The 16,972-nt window shown below is 46.4% G+C and overlaps 1 protein-coding gene across 1 annotated transcript in view; it reads right to left on the bottom strand.

Annotated features, from left to right (window-relative positions):
* The window catches only part of OIT3 (oncoprotein induced transcript 3), a 33,500-nt gene extending 16,534 nt beyond the window's left edge, over positions 1-16,966 (bottom strand). Inside the window, exons 1-4 of the mRNA XM_084525110.1 lie at positions 10,357-16,966; positions 6,379-6,753; positions 5,793-5,903; positions 2,683-2,805 (exon numbers count right to left, since the gene is read on the bottom strand). Coding sequence (XP_084381236.1) covers positions 2,683-2,805; positions 5,793-5,903; positions 6,379-6,753; positions 10,357-10,420 — 673 coding nt within the window. The 5' untranslated portion in view covers positions 10,421-16,966. The remainder of the gene's footprint in view (positions 1-2,682; positions 2,806-5,792; positions 5,904-6,378; positions 6,754-10,356) is intronic.
* Between the last annotated feature and the right edge of the window lie 6 nt (positions 16,967-16,972).

Genomic DNA, 16,972 nt, shown 5'->3' with positions numbered 1-16,972 from the left:
TATGCAGGCCCCAGCATATTCACTGACTAACAGCGTGACCAGCACAGAGCTTGAAGGCAGCAGCATGGTGAGAATTTGCTTCCAAGAAGATGCAGCGCAAGCCTATTTTTATTTGTCCAATCCTGTGTTTGCCACTTCATCATGAAGTCAACAAGGAATTCCATGAAAAAGCTTACCAAATTAAACCACGTGCTGTAACTGACTTACACAAAGAGGCTGAATAAGCAATCTTCAGCTTGGCCCTTCCTAGCTTCCAAGACATTCTCTAAATCTACGTGTTTATGTCGTTTCTTACCTCAAAAAGGTGAGGGAAAAATGTCTCAGGGAGGACAGACTCCCAGGCAGCCAGTTCCTATCCTCAGCTGGGAACAGCAGAGGCAAGACATGAGGTAGTGGCATCCCAGATACTGCTGCATCCCCTTTGTAAGCTGAGGAAGAACTTCTGCTTGTAGGAGTTTATTTACCAGGAATTTTGCTTGTTTAAGAGTGCGTTTTTGGCTTAGAGGCTTGCTCCCGGAGGTGCATTATTACAGGGACAGAAAGATGAAAGCTCATGGTGTAAGGTTGGTTCCACCCCTAAATTTTTCCCATCTAAAGTGCAGAGCAAAGAGTGCAGCACAGCTAATTGGGGGATTTCTCATGGTTTTTCTTACACTGTTACTGTTCAGGTGAGGCTGTTCTTTGAGAATCTGAATTTTCATGTAAAACATATTCCCAGCCACTAGAGCTGCAGAAGAGTCTGAAAGGGTCATCTAAATACACTCTGAAGATTTGAAAAAGTAAAGGAAATAAGATCGTTTCCAGTTGTTGGTGGTCACCTATGATTTTCTATAAAGAATATATCATGGATGGAGGGAGTGGTTGTTTTAGATAATCTTCCCTGATTGATTTTTTTAACCCCTTGTGATGAATACTGCTAGATGTTCTCAGCAAAATAGGGGTAAATATAACGCGCATGAATCACAAAGACAAAATATTTCTCCGTAAGCCTGCCATCACAAACAACTGTGTGGTTTTAACTGAAATGTAAAGAAAACAACAGAAAACCCATACTCGATCTGACCCATTGCATGGAAAACAACAGCCTCAACACTCCACGTGAGTCAAAGTAACAGGTAAAACACTGTAAAGGAAACACTGAGGTACTCTTAACCCTACTCAGTCTGACCAGCTCAGATAATCAAGCTAAATCTCTTGCATTCATTCTTTTCAGCACCAGCTGTGCGGTGGCTCACAAGTAAATCACATACTCTAATGGCTCACAAAGCTGAGGGCACATCTTTAGAAACACAGCTCACTAACAAGATCGTAAAAATCCCCAGCAGCAATGTTAAACTCATGGAAAGCACCATCCTTCTTGCAGAAGGGGAAATTAAATGATATATCAAAGGCCCTACATTCCAACTTTGGGAACGGCAGAAACAAATGAGTTTCCAAGCACAGGCTATTCCAGCCCCGTCAGAAACCTGCAGTGCTCAGGAACACAGCCTGCCACGTAGCACGGCTGGTTTATGTGACACCCCGGCAGCTCAGCGCTGGATGTGGAAGGGACAAAGCCTGCTGATCACTTTGGGCCTCAGACAACTTAACAATGATTCCAGGAGTTGTCTGGATGACTGACGTTTTATTAGCCGAGCTTGGAGAGGACATTTTCACAAAAGTGAAATGAAAGGTGCTTTGCTATCTAAGGGGAGAAAAAGGAACAAAACCCACAGCTTGGAACCATCTGTCAGTGTACCAAAAAGTGGAGTGGTAGCGAGCCCAAAAATACAATGTCCACCCCTCTCTCTTTCTCTGCACCACGGATGCCTGCCACTCAGCAGCTAATGTAAGGCTGCACGCAGGCTGCAGATGTACTCAGTTCTGACAGTTAAGTGGCTCCAAAGTGAGGCACTTTGGTAGCTATCAGCCTTGTCTGAGGCCCCACAGTTTCTATGCACATACTTGGGCTGCCCACAGAAAACGTCAGGCACCAGTCAGGATTTGCTGTTTTTTTTTCTGCCCAAAGATGTTTGTGCATTGCTAGTGACAACAGCCCAAAACAACAGCTTGGTCTTTATGTCCCTGCCAAGCCACCAGTTTAAACTCTTCAAAGATTTTCTACCTTGCTGTGCCACTATGGGGAGGTAACTGCAGTAGCTGCGTACAGCAAAGACCACAACTAATCCCTTACAAAAACCAAACAGGCCAAATGTAGCCCTCATCTTAACTCTGGCTTCTGCTCACACACAGGCTCCCTCTCTCCTCAGTCTCTGTCCTGGGAGGAGAAGAGGTCCTCATACTCTAGCCTAATCTCATGACACTACCCCACACCTAATGCCAGCTGTGAAAGAAGAGTAAAGTTAAATCTTCTCCTCCACGCTTATCATACAAATCTCCTGAGCCACATCCCAGCACCTCCAGCAATAACTGGCTCTGTCTGGACAACCAGTCTCTCAGATGCAGTGCCTTTCCCCCTGCAGGGAAAAACACAAGCAAATCCCAACAGAAATGGACAAGGCAGGGAGCACAACCAGGAGGCTTGATTAGAAGGCTGTTTCAGGAACAGCACCACTGGCAAGCAGGGAAGTGATATGAGTGACATTTCATCCCCGCTGCAAGGGGCCAAGACAGAACTCGCACGGCCAGGGAAAGGGAATGATTTACGCTGTTCCCAGCAGGCTGTCAGAGCTGAAACCTCACCTTCACAGCTCTTCCCGTCGCTCCCCAGCGTGCGCCCAACCCCGCACTCACAGCGGTAGGAGTTCTTCAGGTTAACGCAAAATTCGCTGCAGCCTCCGTTGCCCTGCTCGCATTCATTTTCATCTGCAAAAAGCAAACTGTCAGAACGTGCCCGCTGGTAGACGCATCTGGCAAAAAGGGGCTGCTACGGGGGAGTGCTGGCTGGGCTGTGGAGTCGATTTCCTAGCCCCATGATATCCCACTAAGCAATAAAGACCTCTGCCTAGTGACAGCAGCAGTGTTTTGTCATGCTGTGTCTAGCTCAGGAGCAAAGCAGTTGTGGGGAAAAGCTGCATGCATGCAGCAGCCATTTCAGAGTAAAGATGGACACAGTCCCACTGGGAAACTTCCAAATTAGTTCCGCATGCTGAGGGAGCTCAAGCTTCCATTTATCCTCTCATCCTAAACCATTTCCCCCCCCATTCACAAAGATGTTACAACGGAGTGAACATGACTTCCCTACACGGTGAAAGCAGGTGAATACCAGAATTGGTCAGAAATAAACCCCATCTATTTTTGCATCACACCTGCTGCTGCTACAAGTGTACAATTACCCTGCAGCAACTTTAAATGATTCAACCTTTATTTCAAAATAAAGACACAAGAATAAAAAAACAGCTGTAAACATATAAACAAAGCTGAAATCAAACCAAAACACACAATGAATTCCATGGAGCTTCCCAAGAAAATCACATCCTGAGAAATTTCAGCATTCTGTCTCCTTGTCCTGGTTCTGGCTGCTCCCTGCCCCGGACAGCTCAAGTGCTCTTGCAGAACAGAAACAGGTATTTATTAACTGAAAAAGCACACATGATGCTTTTGAGTCTCTCAGTAAAGCTGTGAAAACTTCTCCTGATTTTCCCTATTTAAAGGTTACAGTTCCTCTGTGTCCATCTATCTGTTTTGTTTGTTTTTTTTTTGGAAAAGTACTTTGTTCTCTGAGATTCTCATTCTTCAGCCTTATTTAATCTCTGTGTGCAGTAAATGAATCAAATAGGAGAGAGGGGGTCGCAGCCATTGCTATCGCCGAGCCACAAAACTGATGATTTCTCGCAGGCAGGCCAGAACGCTGAGGTTATCAATCACTGCTCACACAGGGTTTCACCAAAACAGCTTAGGAGCTACCATTTACTAGCTGTCAGAAGCTTAAAAACAAAAAAAGACAAACACCACTTTAAGAGACAGGTCAGAGATGCTCTCTCTCAGGTGAAAGAGGTCCCAGATACAAGACAATATCCGCAGCTTGCAGCCAGTGGTGGCAGCTCCTTCCACGGGTGACAGGAATTAAGTATTTTAGCCAAAGAAATGTCTGCTACCCAGCCTTGGGAGGGAGGAAGCATGGCCAGGAGAGACACAAACACTTCTCTTTCTGCAACTCTACAGGCTCCACACTTTCCCTTCTAAAAATAAAACTAAAGCTGCTAAAAAACAGAGGGTGAACAGCAAAAGGGCTGCTAGCAAGGGCTCAGAAATGTTGCTAGGACGTCCTAGAGCTTGGCTTGGGAAAGGGCTGTACCCAGCAATTCACCTTCAGTGGAACAGGTGGCTCCATTACAAAACATAAGAGCTAACTTTAACCCCTGGGTAAGTTTGCAAATGGCAATATAAATTGGGATCAGCAGTTCTAAATGGGGTTCAAAATATCTAACACACTGAAGAGAAGTCAGCCCAGCAGAGGGGAGGTTCACAGACACAAGCTGCTTTGCATTACTGCAGCATCCTCAGCTCCCAGCGAGCTGGGAAGGGGAGAACATTCCCCATAGAGGAAAGGCACACGAAAAGCTAACATGGACTTGTTTGTTTTCCTTGGAAGGCTGGCGGGATTGCATTCAAAGCAGGCATGAACGTGCAATTCCTCAGCACAAAAGTCAGTAGAAGGAAAACTGAGCCATATGACAAGAGAGGGATGCAGGCAGGTAAGCGGATGTGATTACTACAGCTGAACCATTGTGCCATCTGCTTATCGTGAGGAGAAGCAGCAGTGCAGAAATCCTGCCCCACCTGGCCTCAGAAGGATGAAGGTATCGCCAGCCCGTGCAGGCAGGCCTTTCCTGAGCCTGCCACACATTTATCGAGTGCTGCTGCTTGCCAGGGGCACTTGTGCCTGCAGGTCTTGCGGAGAAGCAGCCGATAGATGCTTTTAATTTGCTGTGAGGGCTAAGTCAGTCTCGCAGCAAATTACAGTCACTCGGCTGCAGAGAGACGGAGCAGTTTTAGCAAAACTATTCTGTAGAAAGGGTGAGCAAGCATAAATCTGCATCAGGGGCAGGCTGCTCTTTCCACAGACTGCAACAACTGTGGCCCCTACCCTGATGCCCACAGACAAGAGGAGTGTGAAGAAAGAAACCACCCACGCCTGCTTTGTCAGCTTGAGTCTGTATGGAAAAAACTCATCTGGCACACAGCCTCCTGGGCCAGCTCTGCTCTCAACTTCTCCACCAAATCAAGCCTCGGAGACAAAGCTGAGATCCCACTTCCCCCAGATGTTAGCACCCCTTCCTCCCCCCACATCACCTCTTTCCATCCATCCATCAGTGTGGACCTGCAGGTCCCCAGCAGCCACCCCTTCCTTGTCCCTTCCTGCCCCACTGACCATTTTCTTCCCAAGACCTTGCAGCCCAGGTGCTCAGCACCACACACACAACAGCAGCTGTCCTCTCCTCAGGAGCTGATGGGGATTCTCTCCCAAATTCCTAAACCCCATCTTCTCTGCTCTGCTCTCACATGCCGCCCTCCGCCTCCACCCCTCCTGGCCGTGCAGGTCGCTGCCAGCACAGCCACCAAGTGCCAGGCGCTGCCTTGTCATGCTGCTCAAAGCACCGAGGCTGTGCTGCAGCCCACAATCCTTTTGCTTCCCTTCAGTCCCTGGCCAGAGCCCCACAAGAGCAGTAGGTACAGCAAAGCCTAGCGTGTAGCCCTATGCCAGCCAAGAGTCTTGGAGGAAAAAGTCTGGGAGGATTTCTAGTGACAGAATGCACGGCCCTTCCTGAAAACCCACGACACTGTACCAGGATCTTACAAGGAGACTGCTACTGGCAGCAAAGACTGCCACAGCTTGTTTCTGCACTTACCCAGACATGTCTGTCCGTCAGGTCCTAGCGTTGTCCCCAGGGAACATGTGCAGTCATTGGTGTCCAGGCAGGAGTCCTGGCAATCCACCACATCACAGATGTCATAAAAATCTAGGGCACAACGACAGCATTGTCAACACAAACCACTGAGCGTGCACTGAAAATACTGCATTTGTACTGTCAGCTTCGCACCCTGCAGCCAGTCCATCAGTCACAGACCTGGCCCACAACAAGGAAGCCAAACTGCTGAAGCTGATCAGAAACAATCTGGTTTAATTACTGTAAGTCAGAGATGCAAATTGTGGCTTTGGTAGCGTGCCAAGACAAACCATAGGGCACACAGTGAGCATTAAACCACTGCAGCCAGGTTGGCTGTGGAAGCTTTCTGCTAGCTGACTGAAGGCTGGAACTCATGGAGGTGAAGCGGGCTGATCAGCACCGTGCAGGCAGGCACTGCATCACCTGACGTGCTCTGGGTGAGAAAGCAAAAATCAGTCAGTCTCTCGCAGGGGTCTGGATCCTCGCTACTTTTCCTGCCCTGTGGGGATGAGTGGGTTTCAGAAAAGAGCTTTCTGCAGCTACTTACGCCCGCAGTACGCGTGGAAACAAACGCTGGGCTTGGTCAAGTGATAGACGTAGTACCCTCCCGGACACGCCTTGACATCTATCGTGGTATTCCAGAGGCAGCAGTTGCCATTGAAGCTGGCGCAGGCCTGGCGCGAGACGATGCCGTCCGCCTCTCGCGGGTGGCTGCCGTTCAGCCAGATGGGAGCATGGGTCCCGCAGTGGTTCTCGGGGATGCAGAAGGTAGGCATGGCGTCGCCAGCCATGCCAGTGAAGCGATACCACTCGCCGTCGATCTGACTGTCGCACGTGGGCTGGCCATGGGAGCCATTTATCTGATGATCCGTGTTCCTCCAGGGCTCGTTCAGGCTGATGTAGGCAGAGCAGGGGTCCAGGGCTGAGACATGCAGCAAGACACAAGAGAGAACATCAAGCAGATACAGACTGAGTTGTTGATTTATAATTGCAAGGAGCGCAACAAATTTTCTTTTTCTACTCCTGACTTAACAGAATCGTTGTGATAGATAGAGATCCCTGGGGTGAGACAGCAGTACCAGCTAACTAACTGCCTCATGGAAAATTCTGACAGCTTGGCTTGAATGTCTTGGAAGGAGTGAACTATCTGAGCTCTGACAACATTATGCAACAGTCTGACTTGCTCTTAGCTGCTGTAGGGTAGGACGGGAAAAAAAAAATAAGCAAACCTGAAGTCTGGGGAGGGATTTTTACCACAAGTATGTCCTGGGAGCACTGGGTCAAGCCCAGGACATCCACCCGTGGGTCAAGCGCTAACTGAGCCTCTGCAAGCCCCTCCTGAAGTGACTGGTGATGTCCTGGAGAAGAGGACAAGGGTTCAGACAGGTTATGCAGCCTCCCTAAAAATCCACCTACAGCTCGTTTCAGCCCTCACAGTCAAGTTGCCATAACTGCAGCCAGAGATCACCCTGCAAAGTGTCAGTTAAAAGGTGAACTGCAAGACATCGGACAGGAACGCTACATTTAAGGCGTACAGAAAGAAAATATGCAATTTCAGTTATTAGACTCCTATATAATTGCAAGTACTCTGCAAGCATAATTTATCAGCTCCTACTCATTTCAGGGCACAGTTTTAAACAGCAGAATATAAGAACTGCCTATCCCAGGTCACACTGGAGCTGATCTATAGCCCAGCAGACTGTCTCTAACCAAGAGAGGTGAAGTAGGAGAAAGTGACCCTGCTCCATTTACTGGACTTTCTTCCTCATTGTCTCTTGTACAGCTGTGTACGCTTGTACCACGGTGAGTTTAAAGAGCTATAACTCAAATCCATCTAGTTTGGAAAATGCTGCAGTGGATCAACAGGGAGAAAAAGTAGCCCCCTCTTAAGACCACCCTGGTCTTCTGCAGGGACTCCATTGCTCAATTCTCCCTCTGCCCAGTGCTGCCTACCTTCATGATTTATCTATTGTGATTTTGTGGGATGATGTTGCCTCCCTGCATTTGACACAGCTTCCTCAGATCTCTTGATTTATTATCTTAAAAACTAGAGAGCATGAGGGTCTGAATAAGGACCTTCAAAATGTTTGGCTCTACGCAGTCACATTCCTTGCAAGCCCACAAACCCTCTTGATCTCCCATAGGAGATGAGATGTTTGTGAGTGAAGTGTTTGTTTGTGAGGGCAAGATACAAACGCGTGGACTTGTCTGTTCACTCCAGGATCAAGGAGCGTGTTTCTTTTCAAGCCCTTTCTGAACTTTCTGCAAATAATTATTACAGGAGAATAGCACAGGGAGAAAAAAATGAAGAATTAAAGTGTTCGTTACATTTTCAGTCTTCTCCTAATTAACCCTGATTTGGCAGCTTCCTCACTACAAGCCCGGAGGTTTCACTTCCACGTACATTTAATACCTGATTAAGCACCACTTACCTGTGACTAACTATTCCCTATTAAGTGAAATGAATGCTAATATTGTCTTGAGTAAGGAGAATTGATTATCATTTGCTAGAAGTAGGCTAATAAAACCAATCATTCTGATCAAACGCTGGCAGCCTGGAATACACTGTACCTTCTGCATCGCATTTCAAGTTCTAAAACTGTTCTCTCTTATTTTGCTTGAACAATAGCTGATGCAATTTGGGGTGGGGAGGACACATTATGTTTTTTTACCAGAATGCTCTGGATGCAGGCAAACCTTCTTGGTTCAGTATTTTGATGTGCTTCACTGACTTGAAAACGGGAAGTCTATGTGCTTCTGACCAGGGACTTCAGGTCACCCTTAGTGAGCTGCACCCTCTGTAAACATCTGCCTCACTGACGTGCTGTCCTGTACCTCTCCACTAACACAGCATTTCTCTAGACTAAAATCCTTGTGCCGTCCTCGGCCACTGTCACGTTTTGTTTGGCCTCAAATGCAGTCTAAAAGATAGGAGCAGCTGCTGTAGCCACAAGAGTGCTGCAGAGCTGCAAGCTGGCACAGGGAGAACAGCTCTGGGTTACAAAGGTGCTCTCCAGTGCCATAATTCATGAGATATGCAGAGCAGCAGATCTGCTCTCACCACAGGCAGCCCTCAGGTCTCCCGAGGAGCAGGAGAAGGACTGCAGCAGGAGTCTGTTGGGATTTGGCAGGCTTCATGAGCTCTCTCTTCTACCTGCCTCTCCTTGCCTCCTGCCCTTACCCACAGACAGCAGCAGCGCTGTTCAAGCTTGACTTCTCAAGACCAGAAAAGATTAGTCCTGCCTTTTCTCTGCACACAGCTGAAAATAGCTTCCTCTGGGCTTCCCTCAGTGTAACGCTCTTGGCTTCCACAACGTGATTTGGTATGGCCTTAGGGTGAGTCACTGACTAAGATTAAAAGCTTTTTGTGTTAAAAGCCAAACGAGGCAAAGCAAGGAATGCCCTGTCAGCTTCCCAGCTGGGCAGCACCAAAAATACACACATTCTCATTAGCTTTTATACAGTATAATTAACTTTATGAAATATCTTTTGTAGATAGACTCTGCAAACACTCATGCTGGGAAATCACATTGTCTCCTAAACAGACAGGAGATAATTTAAAGACAAAATCCACTGAGATGAAGATGCAGTGGCTCAGAGGGAGCTGGAAGCAAGCACTCCAGGGGAAATGAGATAGCACCCCCTCCCCTCTTCCACTTCTCTGAGAGCTTCAGGATGGCCTAAAGAGCAGGTAGATGAGCAGGAAAAGCAGCCGTTGCTCTTTAGAGCACTGCAGACCTGCATAGCCCCCCTCAGACTGCCAATGCTCCCCCTGGCCAACGTCCCCACAGACACACAGCGCTCTGTACCACAGCTTACTGAAAACTAATTTGAGTTTTTATGAAGAAACTCCACAGTAATAAAGAACCAGCCAATCAACCTCTCTCCTCTTCTCCCCAGAGGCTGAAGGCGCTGGGGTTTTGCTCAAGACATACAACTGTCTCCAGTCCCCTCCGTTTTTCATGGCTCAATTTTTTTCCTCCCCAACACTTTCCGCATGGCCTGAGCAATTCAGCCTGACAAGCATCAGCCATCAAGTAAAGCTTTACAATCTGTAATCTTGATGGTATCATTAGCTCTCTAGCTGACATGCTAACGTATATACTGGATGACAAATCGGGCTCTAGCAGGCATTCATAAGCCCACCATTCTTCAGAGATTAATCCTACGTGCCCTGTGTACTGGCGATCTGCTCTGGCACAAATAAGCAGCACTGCATTATGACTCTAAATTCAATTCAGATTTGCCAGGGAAAGGGTGAAAAAGTAGCTTAACAGCTATGTGTAGAGTCTCTCCTGCTAGAGGAGAAGAAAATCCCCCAGTGCTTAGCAGTGAAGATTCTCCCAGTAGGGAAGGCACCACGCTCTGAGACAAAGACCTTTCCACCTGGAAGAAATTTCACACCACACTCGAAGAAAAAGGATCTCTCACATCTCCCAGTCTGTCACCTAAGCACACCAGTGCTCAGCACGAACCTTAAAGATGGTGAACAGAATAAGCTAGAAAGCAATGGCTCTTCACTCACCCATTGAAGACACTGGCTGCAGCTGGACAACAAAGCAGAGGCAGAAAAACAAGTACTGGAACATCCCACTCAACCGAGGCACAGTTACCACTTGAGTAACACAGCCTTGGAAGCCCTTGCAATGCTGTGGCTCTTGCAGCCTTCCCCTCAGTGCGGCTTCTGACCCCAGGCTTTCTGAAAAGCAACTGGGATAGCTCTTGTGGAAGTTTATCAGAGGAAGAAGCTGAAGGGATGCGGGGTACAACACCAGCCTTGACCTCTCCAGAGCAGCTCTGCCCCTTACTGACAAGAGGTGCAGTTACTGATCGATCTTGTTTTTTGGACACAACTCGCTATTGTTTTCTTGCCTGACTGCCCCACGGTGACACCTCCACTATCTTATCTGGAGGGGAATTCTAACCAGGGGACACCCGGACATCCCGAAGGGATGGAAGAGAGGAGCAGATGGGTGCTCATTGTTATCTCTGCTCCTTCCCCAAGTCATACGACTTCATGGCTCCCCCTCAGTCAGAAAACGCCAGCTAGGGAGCTTTAACTGCAGGAAATAGTGGCCAGAGGAGAACTGAGCCTTCTGAGCAGAGATTGCAAACGAGTGCTGGGACCAGGGCCACAATGGGAACATCAGTCAAAGTGAAGGGCTGGTGCCCCACAAGGAAGTAAGCTGTTCCTCTGTTAGACAAAGACCCTTTCCACTGCTGGTCACATAACCCAACCATCACGGAGATCATCAAACAAAGGCAAAGGCATCTTTCTGCAGTAGTCTTATGTTCTGTCTTCTTTTTTTAAAAAAGGCAAGAAACCCAACAGTACTGAATTACCTTCCATGCAAAACTGAGTACTGAGAACCTCTGCCTTGCTTCTTCGCATAAAACCAGGCCATGTGGCAGGTCAGACCCACATGCTCTGCCTACAGATGAGATGACCATGCTAGCCCCCAGCTTTCTGACATCTGTTCTCTACGAAGGCAAACCAAACACCACGTTTGGCAATGAGCTACACCAAGGACAGCACGAATGAGCACAAAGGAATCTTTCCTTTCTTCCCACTAAGCTGTAGCTCCTACCATGAACACTAGATTTAAATCTGTTTTAACGTGTATGTACACATAAACGTCTGTACATAGGCAAGTCCCTCCCTGCTTCTGAACAGGGGTCGTACAGCTCACCCCAAATATCATCTGCAAGCAGAAGGGTCTCCAGCAGCAGAGCGCAGCTAACCCTACAGCAATGGCACAATCAAACCATTTCCCCGTTTCCCTTACGCCCCCCACTTTCACAGCAGGCAAAAAGGAAGAATGTCAAGGTTGATATGCTTGCTTCAAATCCCAGTGGGGAAAAAAATGGCTTTGTTCTTTTCACTTAAAGTTTGCATGAGGCAAGGAATTGGGTATTTGGCTGTTCCGTGGAGATGGAGCACCTACGCTGCACATTATAGAAATTTCTCAGTGGTTGGTATCTCTGTGCCTGGGTGTTTCCCTTGGTGGCGAAGCCCAGCATGCTCCACCCCAGCGGTAGGGCCTTTTTCAGCAGTGAATGATTACAGTGAACAACAAAAGCAGCCGTCATTGCTCCCACCACCAAAAAAAATATCTTAGTGGTTATATTGTGCTGACAGCTTGTGGTACCAGAAAAGTTTTTTTCAACAACAGGAAAGAAGAACACATTCACTCCGCCAAGCTAGTAAGGCAGATAACCCTCAAGAGGTGAATGATGTGAATTCCCAGAAGAGAAACTAAAATTGAACACAGAATAATACAGCAAGGCAGGGGAAGTTATATTTGCCATTTTCATTCAGAGGTTGATTCATACCTGAGTTCCTGGGTAAATAAAACTGACAGGTTTGAATTTAATTTTCTATTTATGTTAGAAGTGTGTGTATTTCTCTCGGAACTATTTTGTTACCAGCTGCTTTTATTGTGGAAGTGGTATATTAGGGCTGACACGAGGACTGCTTTGACAATTTTATGTGACTGACAACTAGTAGTTAACATAAGGAAATCAGTTGCATCACAGCAGCTTTCAGCCTCAAAGGTCTCACAAACAGTCCCTTTCAAGTTACCCCAAGGGAGTAAAGATAGAGATGCCCCAGCATTTTCACGGCTGGCTCTGTCCCAAATCACTGTAACTATCTAGTTCAAGAAAAAAGTATAAAGCTGTAGAAAATTCAGTGTGCTGCCTCTGAACATCCACAGAAAGAAAGATTGAGTCTTCTATCAGCATTTTTTTGTGTGTGTTAATCTGCCACTTGCTCCAGGTGACGTACACGAGCCTGGTTCCCCCACACAGAAGAGCAGCTGGTAGTGGAATAGGCCACTGTCAATCTCTGCCTCTGGGAGCTAGAGCAATTAATCCTGAGGGAGAAAAGAACTCTGCTCCAAACAGATGATCCCTTTGTTAAATGGTACAAACAAGGAAAGTGATATTAAATTAAAGGGCTGGGATTTTATGTTAGTACCCAAGAGGTGGGACCTTCCCAACCTGCTCAGGAGCTCGAAGTCTTGAAAAAGGCAGCTAGCTAGGTTGGAAAGTGTCATGCTGTATGAAACGGACTGATGAATAAAGACATGCAGTGCTGGCTGGGGCTGGTCTTTTTGTCAAACATTGCTGTTGGGTGAAAGTGAGGTGTGTCAAGAGCTCTTGGTGCAGGAGCAGCTCCTGGAGCCTGCCAGAGGAGGCAGACAGAAGAGCTAATCGACACTTCCTGCCACCGAGAGCGAGGAGAGCCCACCACACGTGACAGGACCCGTCTGCAATTAACTGGAGGATGTATGCTCACAATAAGCCTTGACAGGCTGCTGAGATGGATTGCAGAGTGTCAAGGACTTTGAGATAGCCCTCATTTCTGTAAACAGTTTGTCCCAGGACACAGTGCCAATGGGAAGAGGTGTTGAGATCAGGGAGCAAATGTGAGGTTGATCAACTACAAGCAAACTCACAAGTAAAACACCAAGACCATAGAAAAATCAGCCAAGCACACGACTCTCAGTGAAGAATAGTAATTTCCTTTCCCTTACTGAGCTCCCCCAGTGCTGAACTTGGTGTTTAAGAATGTTTTTCCAGAGGTCCTACAGGACCCAGCTTTTCTTCCATGATCCTCAATTCCCAGATGGACACAGACAGCAAACCCCCAACTGTAAAACTCAGCAGAAGCAGAAATAGGAATCGAACCATCTTTCACAAGCTCACAGAGCCACAGTGATGCACCATAACACCAGCTTCCATGATGCTCCAGGACTTAGACACGATGCAGGTTTGGTTTCCATGCCTGTGTCTTACTTCTCACCCTTTATGTCAATATAGAAATAAAACTGATTTTAAGGGGAATAATTGGAATAGGTAGAAAATACTTCAGATGCAAAATAAAAAAGGTTTTCCATATATGAAAACAACATAGTTACAGAATGTGGCAGAGGAAAGCAGTTTGTACTTACAATTCCACACAAAAGCACACAGTAGGTCAAATAAACTGCTCCACTGGCTTAGAAAGACAAGGCAGCTTGGCTGGCTTTTCTTGACTGATGCAGTGCAAAGATTTGACAGCCAACAGCAGGTTCAGAGCACCACGCAAACCAAGAGGGAAGCGTAAGAAGGTGCAGCAAGGTGTTCATTGTGACTGCCTGCCAGATAAAGAATTACAGGGACAGGGAAAAAGGTTTTTTCCTGTGGTCTTCAAGGAAAAGAAGCCATTAACACCTTCCTTGGAGCCTCTCGGGCACAGCAGAGGGGAACCAAACAATTTTAAACTTGATATGTGTTTATTCAAAAGGTTCCCTTGCAGAAAAGGAGAGAAGAGAGGTCAAGCTAAAAAAAAAAAACACACCGAAGTGGTAGAAAAAGAGGCATCTGAACACTGCAGCACATGCCGCTGTTCAGCCTTCATAGGAGCTTAGGAACACTGCTACATTAAGATTCAGGCAGCACTGCCTGCTCTTAAAATGCTGCCAGCAGGACAGGACCCCATTACCTGCCTGTCTTTCGGACATGAAGTAGCTCTTGCAAAACACTGCTGATGTTGGTACACAACAGCGTAAAGAACAAAAACATACATCATGCCCTTGAACATCAGCAAAAGCAGAGACACGGAGATTAGAGGTTGAGGTCTGTCGTGCCACCCACCCCCAGCAGAGACCAGGTGCCAGAGGAGTGAGACAGGAGGCTTCCAGGGGTACAAACCAACAGGACCCCCAGGACAGCCCCTACTTCAGGGTACAATTATAGAATCTTACTTTACCCCTCCTTTCCCCGTATCATTTGTAGAACAACATCAAAGTATGTGCAGGAACCATTTTGTCATAGTATTTCTTCGCTTTCAAAATAGGGACTTTGGTGCTAGATGTCACAGTCTTCAGTTCTTCTGGATGACAAAATGGACGAGTTTTTACACAATTGTTCCAAGCAGTCTGCCTGTACACAGCAGCAGACTAAGGGCTGCTTGGAAGAAGAGGGTTTGTCAGCGTTGCTGAACTAAATTTAAACAGTGATTAAAGACAGGTCACAACTAACAGCTTCCAGTCCCTCATTTCTGTCTTTAAAAACACACGAGAGACTTAGCTGTTGGAAAACTGACCAATCATGACTTTTTACAGTTGGACATGATAAAAAAAAAAAAAACAAAAAAACTTCTGGCACTGAACATTCATCCTACCATGCCATGAAGTTAGGACAAAGTACACAGTCTGCTGATTCCTAAAGCTAACGAAGATATGCCATCAGGACTAATCAGACCAGAACCTATGAAGGGCTTAGAAAGGAAGGAATAAAAGGTCAAATCTTGAGAGTTTTCCTCTCAAGCAGCACTTGAACTCAATATAGAAACACGCTAACAACACTTGGTATGTTTTAGGTTGCTGGGTGTTACACGCTCATACGTATTCTTATCCTGCAACCTGCCACAAGTCTCCAGATGTTGTCAGACTCCACAGGGAACTACTATGCTGGTCAAACCAAGACAGCCCTTGGTTAGGCCAAACATCTCTACTTCTACCTCACCACCTTGACTGCTCCTGAGATCCCTGTGTTACGCGGCTAGGTATAGCAGCAAGATCTCCATCCAAGCTTCTTCAGGAAAGCTATTATCTGCACCACCGCGGCCTTGGTGATGGAAGGTCAGGAAGAAACCACCTAAACAGAAAGAAATGGAGGAAACTCAGGAGGTGGCTGCCACACATGCAATATAGCTGGGGAAAACAATGTTATTCAAGAGCACCAATTCAAAAATTGAATAGTTATTTATTGTTCCAGAAGTACATTGCTCTTTTATACATATTTCATAAATGATACAGGATTTTACACATGTTCAGGTTTTATTTTTTGTTGTGTTTCTTTTTTTAAAGAAGGACTTTTCTCCATGCTCCCTCCCTCATCCCAAACACACACCAAGGATTCAGCTACAGGATTGTATTCATTTTTTCCCCCCTTTAAAACTCATCACACAAACAGGATAAAACAGATAAAAAATAATCACACAATGTAATTAACTTGAAAGACAAAGGAAAAGGGGAAGGGAGAAAAAACTAGAAACATGCACCCATTCGGTCCAACATGCCATTGAGTGAGAAGAGGCAGCAATCCCAGCTGTGTTTCCACATCTGCAAGGCACCTGGCATCTAGTTAATACTAATTTGTTTTTCTCTTTTTGTTTTTAAACATGGTTCTCAAAAAAAAAAAAACAGAAGCCTCTTTCCATGACACAGTGAGGAGTAGTAGTGAAACATCAAAAAAGCAGCCAGCTTTTCTGTGTATAAAGCTTAGTGCTCCATCCTGTCCCCGCAGTATTTATCAGCAGGATGCTAAAAAGAGACTGACCCGCTTTGAATGAAGGTGTTTTATCTGCTTAGAAATCAGCCAGCCTTGGCTAGAAGAGAGGGCAATGGGTTGACTTTCCTTCCTCTATTTCTTTTAGCTAAGAACTAAAGATGTCATTAGCCACTCCTAAGAAACTGTGACCTGTGGGTGCAAAGTTCGTTTAAAGCTACTTAAGCAGGGGAAAGTGCTAGAAAACTGAAGTAGTTCTGTGTCTTGCACTGTACGAGCTCTGGGCTTTCAAAAAGCCTCTGGGCAAGGAAAATGCTCTGACCATATTTGAAACCTTTCATCCCGTTACGCAAACGGTCAAATATCAAGTTTAATTATTCCACATTCCAAAAGTGTTCAGTTAAGCAGGAATCATGATTCTGAGACAGTTTCATAATCCATTAAACCTTCATAATTTCATAGTCCAGGTGGCTATCAGATTTGGTGTAGGAAGAGGGGAATCGCCCTCTCAAGACTGAATATAAAAACTCTCATGCAATGCTGCCATTGATTTCTAGAAGGAGCTCAAGGGCATCGGGACGCAAAGTTTATATAGTTATTATGAATAATCCAAAATCTCAATTATCAAATGTCCAGAAGAGAATTTGTTCCTTCTCTCACTTGGCTACAATCAGTCTGTGCTACAAATAAGCAAAGGAGGAAGTCAGTGGAGCACACGGGGTGGGGCTGGGGAGGGCAAGCTCACGGTTTTCCAGTAGAAAGCAGTCTTGTAGTAACTTTATAAAAGAGACCAGGTCTGATCAGAAGTGTGCGCGTTAATGGCGGTGGAGTGCAAGTTCTGATCACCGGCCATAGCTCCAGGT

This window comes from Aythya ferina, assembly GCF_964211825.1.
Source record: "Aythya ferina genome assembly, chromosome: 7".
In the NCBI taxonomy this organism is placed as follows: Eukaryota; Metazoa; Chordata; class Aves; order Anseriformes; family Anatidae; genus Aythya; species Aythya ferina.
This window is presented reverse-complemented; position numbering and strand designations above follow the sequence as displayed.